This window comes from Cibotium barometz, chromosome 1 (genome assembly GCF_041138505.1).
Source record: "Cibotium barometz isolate CiBa-2024 chromosome 1, ASM4113850v1, whole genome shotgun sequence".
Lineage (NCBI taxonomy): Eukaryota > Viridiplantae > Streptophyta > Polypodiopsida > Cyatheales > Cibotiaceae > Cibotium > Cibotium barometz.
The window spans coordinates 60,782,152-60,788,694 of record NC_141046.1 but is presented as its reverse complement, the minus strand read 5'-3'; the positions used below and the strand labels follow the sequence as shown (position 1 = coordinate 60,788,694).

Below are 6,543 nucleotides of genomic sequence, written 5' to 3'. Positions count from 1 at the left end.
AATGGAAAACAAGCATGTTGTTAGGTACAAAGACAATTGAGGCCTTACAACCTTTGATTTAAAAGACCAATTTTGCTTTGCTTGTCTTATGACGTACATATTACATATGTATCTATATGTATATATATGAATACGTGCGTGCGTGCATGCATGCATGTGTGTGTGTGTGTGTGTGTGTGTGTGTGTGAGAGAGAGAGAGAGAGAGAGAGAGAGAGAGAGAGAGAGATCTTATCTAGTTGATTTGTTCTAATTGAATAATTATGCTTTTACTTACACCTGCTGGCTTTTAAGCCTTCCCCAAAGGGATGAGAATTGTAAAAACAAAATGACTTACAATACTTAAGAGGATGTGCTCTGTCTCCTAATTTATTTCCATCTCATGATCCTCATACTTTAGGGAAGGCTAAAAACAAGGAAAATGTACATAACGATTAAAAGCATTTTTTATAAATCAAAATATCTTAACTAGACATTGTAAGATATGATATTTACATACGTACTTAACTAGAGATTGTAACGTGACACACACACACACACACACACACATATACACACACACACGCACACACACACACACACACATGCGTGCGCATGCGTACTTACTTACTTACATATAGATACATGCATGCATGCACTCATACATGCATGCATACATACTTACATACATATAGATACAAACAATACATATCTAATAGGTGTGTCATAAGATAAGCATGAGTTTCTCTTTTAAATTAAAGGCTATAGTGCATGTTTTCCATTAACATTTTATTAAATTGTTCCTTAAAGATATAGTGCATGTTTTCCATCAACATTTTATTAAATTGTTCCTTAAAGCTATAAATGCATTCAAAAGTATTGCTTAAAATCATTGCTCAAATATCAAAAGAGAAGGGCCCATTCCTGGATTTAAGAGATTTAAAGGAAAAAGCACTCCGATTGACCTTCCATACCATATATTCTTATAAATGAGCAAGAAACATTTGTGATAGTGGTGCAAGTGTCACCATGCCTCTATGCCAATCTAGTTTATCAATGGCAATCAATCTTTAGTTAGTAAATTGAATTCATGTTGATTGGTTGCACTAGATGTACTTTTCTATATTGTTATGAGCATGTACACTATGACATTTTGAATAAAAAAATCAAGGAGGATGAGCCTTACAAGAATCTTCGACAACATTTTTATGTGAAGGCACAATTTTCGTAAGTCTACATGTCCTAATTACAATTTAAAGCATTCAAAATATATTCTAATTACACTTTTTAAAGAACAAGTGATGCAATTTTAATTTCTTAAAAAATAAGCCATATGGACCCATTTAATTACGCCCATCTTTTAGTGCCTTTGTGTATGGTTGTTTGTTGGAAAATAAGCCATATGGACCCATTTAATTACGCCCATCTTTTAGTGCCTTTGTGTATGGTTGTTTGTTGGAAAATAAAAAATAGATGCTAGAAAAAAGGTGCTTTAATAAAGAGAAGCAACTTGATTATTATTGGCATAAATAAAATTAAAGATCAAGATGATACAGTGTTATTGGCAAAGGCATTAATCTTATGTTTGTGTGTGTATGTGTGTTTGCACCATATACACATTGTTATTGGCAAAGGTATTAGTCTTATATTTGTGTGAGTGTATGCGTGTTTACATTATATACACGTGTGTGTGTGAGTGTGTGCACGTGTGTATATGTGTGCATGCATGCATGTGTGTGTATGTGTGCATATGTGCGTGCACGTGTGTGCAGAGCAAGAGAGAGATGAGTCTTTTAACATCATGACCAAGCTAGCAAACTACAATCCATATGACTTACACAAAGGTGTAGTTAATAGGACTTGAAACTTATACTTATATCTCTCATTTAAGAACTTGATAAATAAGCCACCATAACACACACACACACACACACACACACACACACACACACATGCACACACACACACACACACATTTATGTACGCATGCACACATGCATGCATGCATGTGCACACTTACACTGTGCTCATGACGAGCATGGGTGTGTGATGTGTGTCAAGGACATCATCCAAAAGTTTGTATGATATCATATCATGCAAAGGTGAGGGTTTTTGAATAAGGTTTATATACAAAGTGTGTACATGTGAAAGATATATTTTTCAAGTCTCTATTGTATTTTCTTAGTGGTCATTTCTATGATTCAACCTTATAAATCTCTCTTTATCTTGAAGCCTATAGAGTTGAAGTAAAAGTTGCCAACCTCATACTTGCTATGGTGGTATTTGTCCATTAAATACATGCTTGTCCTTGAGCTCTTATTGCCTTGTCGGTTGTGCAAACACTCTTTTCTGAATGGGGACTTTGTTCCGCTCCCCTTGGAAGTAATTTATTCAAGTCATTTTACATTTCATCTATGAATTCATTAGTTCTTTAAAGAAAGCTTATGTCATTTCTTCAAGTCATTTTGCATTTTCACATTGAAAGAATGGTGTAAACCTATTCTTATAGTATTTGAGTTTGAACAAAGAGAGTGCTCTACATCATGTTTGTGAATGTACTTGAGAAGTAGGTAGAACGTTACAATACAAGATAAACACTTAATCAAATATTATTTTAAGAATGTTAAGAAGTAGTAGTGGAAAAGTTTGGATGCAAGGCATATCCCCTTGTTAAAGGGTGGAATCTAAGCTCATTAGGCTTGAAATGCCATGAAAGAAATATTTGATTTATCTCATATAGATTGGATAAGAGATGATATCGAAATGTTGGAAATGTCTTTAGAGGCATGCGAGTATGTGCGTTGTCAACAAATGAAGAGGGGTCCGGCTGTGTGTACATCAATGGTTTGTAATACGAAGACGCAAGTTGATTTGGGAGTCCCATCATGAGTTGAGCGGTGGAAGGAGCAGTATGAGATTGGGAAGGGTGGAGAAATTTTCTTTTGAAAGAGATGTATGATGGGGATGAGATATTTGAAGGGTGAGAGGGGAAAAACTTTGAAGCCCACTAGGGTTAATAATTGGGAAATATTGGGGGAGGGAGGGGACCAGGGGAAGAGAGAGAGGGATTCAATTTCATCATTTTAGAGAGAAATTTTTATTTATTTTTAAATGTGAAATGGGTATTGAAATTACATGGTCATCACTTCGAGTCTTCCACTATAGGAGTGGGTAGATTAGCACCCAGCACCTCCACGTAAGAAGGTGTGGGTTAGTGTTGGGATTGAATTTCATCTTTTAAATATCTTGTAGGCAAAACTGTGAAGCCCACTAGGGTTGATAATTGGGATTTTTTTTTGTTTGGGGGGGGTAGGGGAGAAGAGAGAGAGAGAGAGAGAGAGAGAGAGAGAGAGAGAGAGAGTAGAATGGATTATGTCACAATGGCAATTTAGCAAAAATGTTCAAGCATGTAAATATCTTGCAAGGCAAAGTGGGCCAATTGACAGAGAGATAAATCGACAAGAGTTGCATTAAAATGCGAAAAACAAATGCAAATGGGGCAAATAAATGATGGAGGGTTTTTTTTTTGCTGACGGGAAAGAGTAAGGAACACGTGGACGAATGGGAGGGGGAGGATGGGGAAGAGTAAGGACCACGTGGACGAATGGGAGGGGAAGGATGCGGTTGGGATCGGACGGTAGGGGAGGCTGAGGATGCGCTATCTTTTTGCCAACAGGGCGACAAAAGTGCGTGTGGTGTCGGGGTCATCTTCTTCGTTGGAGAGCTTGGGCAGTAGACTTTTCATGGCGTGCGTCGTCTGTCGGACAACAAGCTGTGCTGTTTTGTCGAGCTAGGAAATCGTTACCTCTCGCAGTCTGTCCACCACCGCCTACCTTGTCTCCGTCAATGTCAGCGGTACAGAGAGAGAAGGGTTGCTAGCTTGGAGAGAGTGAGTTTTTTTACTAGCAATATATTATGCAGAGAACGCTCATGGAGAAGGTCTGCTAGCATCCGCAGAAGGTTCACTTGCATGGACAGAGTGAGTTTTACTAGCATGCAGAGAGTGCTTCTCTGTGTTTTTTTTTTTTAAATCAGGAGATGGAGAAGGTCTTCTAGCATGGTGAGTGTGATTTTTACTGTGCTTTCTTTTAATGAGTAGCATGCAGAGAAGGTTTACTAGCATCAGAGAGCTAATCAACACAATTATCAGCACTCAGCTTCTGTTTCAGGTGAGATTACCTCTCGACAGAAAGCAAGATTTGTACATGATTATGCTTCCAGCTCTAATGCCTGTTCACTTGATCCCATGATTTTGCATCTAGGTCCTGAAGGAGAACGTAAACAGATCAGACAAATCGCTTGCGTTTTGCAGAAACCATGAGACGCTGTTCTACAGCTAGAAGTTAGAGCTCCCTGCAGATCAGCCCTTGCTGGCGGTTGCGGCGCCGTTTCTCCATGATAGTGAGGCGCTGTAGCCCTTGTCCGACCATTGCCTTGCAGTTTTGTTGATGGCTGCAGTTTGTATGTAATCTCTTGCTTTGATAGTGTGTGCGTGGTCTCTACGTCCTCAGTGTAAGAGGATTCTGGCGAGATTAGCTTGTAGATTTAGCTAATGCCTTGTGTGTATCTTTACAGGGACAAGCTGGAGCCTTCAAGGCTCCATCTCCTCCTCCTCCTCCTCCTGATCCTAGCGGTGAGATGCTTGCATGCTCCTCCTTCGGCACCGCCTCCACGCCGCCTCCGCTGGCGCACTCCGGCGAGCGCCACCCTTCTGCCAAGGCCCCGCACCCCAGCCAGGTGCTCAAATGCCCGCGCTGCGGATCCCTCGACACTAAGTTCTGCTACTACAACAACTACAGCCTCTCCCAGCCCCGTTACTTTTGCAAGAACTGCAAGCGCTACTGGACCGCAGGGGGCGCCCTCCGTAACGTCCCCGTGGGCGGTGGTCTGCGCAAGAACAAGCGCTCCAAGCTCAAACTAGCCGCAGCCAATTCTGACTCCGACGCCGCCTCCCAAGCTTTGACAGTACAGCAGCAGTACCAGATCAAATCTCCAGCCCCAGTCGCCCGCGCCCAACTGGAAATCAATGCTGAAACGCTGAAAAACAACCAGGTAGCTTCAGCTGTCAGCTCCTCCGCCGCCGCCGCTTCTCTGGGAGAAATGTCTACGAATCTCGCCAGGATTGAACCGCAACTGTACACTTTCGACTCGTCGAGGAGAGTAAATTCAAGCAAAATAATCTCAAGCGATGATCGCTGCGGCGGCGCCACTCTGGATTATGGCGGCAGCGACGCTTCAGAACATGGCGGCGCCGCCACGGGCGCCGCTTCATCGGGTCACCAACCAGGCAGCAACTTCTATGGAGAAGCCCGGCACTTACCGCAGTTCTACTCTAGCTACTCCACCAGCTTGCCCCCCTTAAACCAATACAGCAAAGAGGCGCCAAGCTATGTTGTCAACTACAACGGCCTCTTGCCGCCCCCTTCCAACGACAGAGATTTGCTCCCAAACGAAGCTGCAGCTGGTCCTAGTCCCACCATCAACAACAATAATGAAGGAGCTAATCCCACGATTAGTGGCAAATCCCTCTCCAGAAACGAGATTAAACAGGAAGTAGGTGAAGCAACTGCTACTAATCCTTATGACTGGCAGTTGATCTCCGAAGGTCTTTTCAATGGAGCTGGAGATGGTTTCGTTTATCTGCCCGGAGGAACCTGGCCAGATTTCTCTCAATTCAACGACCCAGGGCCTGGATGATGAGTCGATGAAATGGTGGGTGCTTATCGTTGTAATACACATTATTTGTGCTAATACTCATCGATTAGTACTAGGGGCTACTGGTAAGAATTTTGAATGAATTAATTCATCACTTGTTTTGGCCGAGCTCGGATGGTGATCAATCTAAGGGGCTTTACCACGCTTTCTTTTAAAAATATTTGAAGGAGGACAGGCCAAGAAAAAGGGGAGATCCCCCCACCATTCTCATCTAGACAAGGAGTCTCCCTTGTCCATCTCCCTGCCCTGTTTATAAAGGCCCTCAAGTCCTATACACATGAATCATAATGCTAGCACTAGCTTGCCCCACCATTTCCTCTGTCACACTTGTTGTTCCCACATAACTAGAACTTCTTTTTGACCACATCTTCTTTTTAAAGTTCCTCGTTGCATTCGTTTCCTTACTAGGCTTACAATCGAAGACCAAAATAAGGATACATGCAAGTTCTCGTTGAGGTGCCATGGGTCTCAAAATTTCATTCTGGAGCACAATTTTTGATCCATTCTTCTTGCAATGAAAATTAAAGTATCGTTGAGGTTCCATGGGTCTCAAAATTTCATTCTGGAGCACACTTTTTTGATCCATTCTTCTTGCAATGAAAATTAAAGTATCTTTTGGAGGGTATCCACCCTTCTTGTGAAATCTAAAAGCCCCCTTTTGAAAGATACTTCAGTTTGAAAAATGGTGCCCATCGCTTACATTAATAATGTGGCTTTTTAGGGGAGTGATTGTGTGCAACACAATCCATCTCTATACAACCAAAAGTAGGGTGTTGTGTGAGATTTGTAGGCAAGCCTCTTTTTTTACATCACATGGTCAAAATTTTAGTGCACAAGTGCACCCCTCTATTG

At 41.7% G+C, this 6,543-nt stretch overlaps 1 protein-coding gene across 2 annotated transcripts; it reads left to right on the top strand.

Annotated features, from left to right (window-relative positions):
- The first annotated feature begins 3,662 nt into the window (after positions 1-3,662).
- On the top strand, positions 3,663-6,230 carry LOC147642264 (uncharacterized). Of its 2 annotated transcripts, XM_086804542.1 has the most exons (4): positions 3,663-3,955; positions 4,076-4,145; positions 4,239-4,437; positions 4,552-6,230. In XM_086804542.1, the coding sequence occupies exon 4, from the start codon at positions 4,615-4,617 to the stop codon at positions 5,671-5,673; it is 1,059 nt and encodes a 352-aa protein (XP_086660668.1). In that variant the 5' UTR covers positions 3,663-3,955; positions 4,076-4,145; positions 4,239-4,437; positions 4,552-4,614; the 3' UTR covers positions 5,674-6,230. The 2 variants fall into 2 exon arrangements, with proteins under 2 accessions (XP_086660668.1, XP_086660662.1); XM_086804536.1 differs by lacking the exons at positions 3,663-3,955; positions 4,076-4,145 and having other exon boundaries at positions 4,239-4,377.
- Positions 6,231-6,543: the final 313 nt, after the last annotated feature.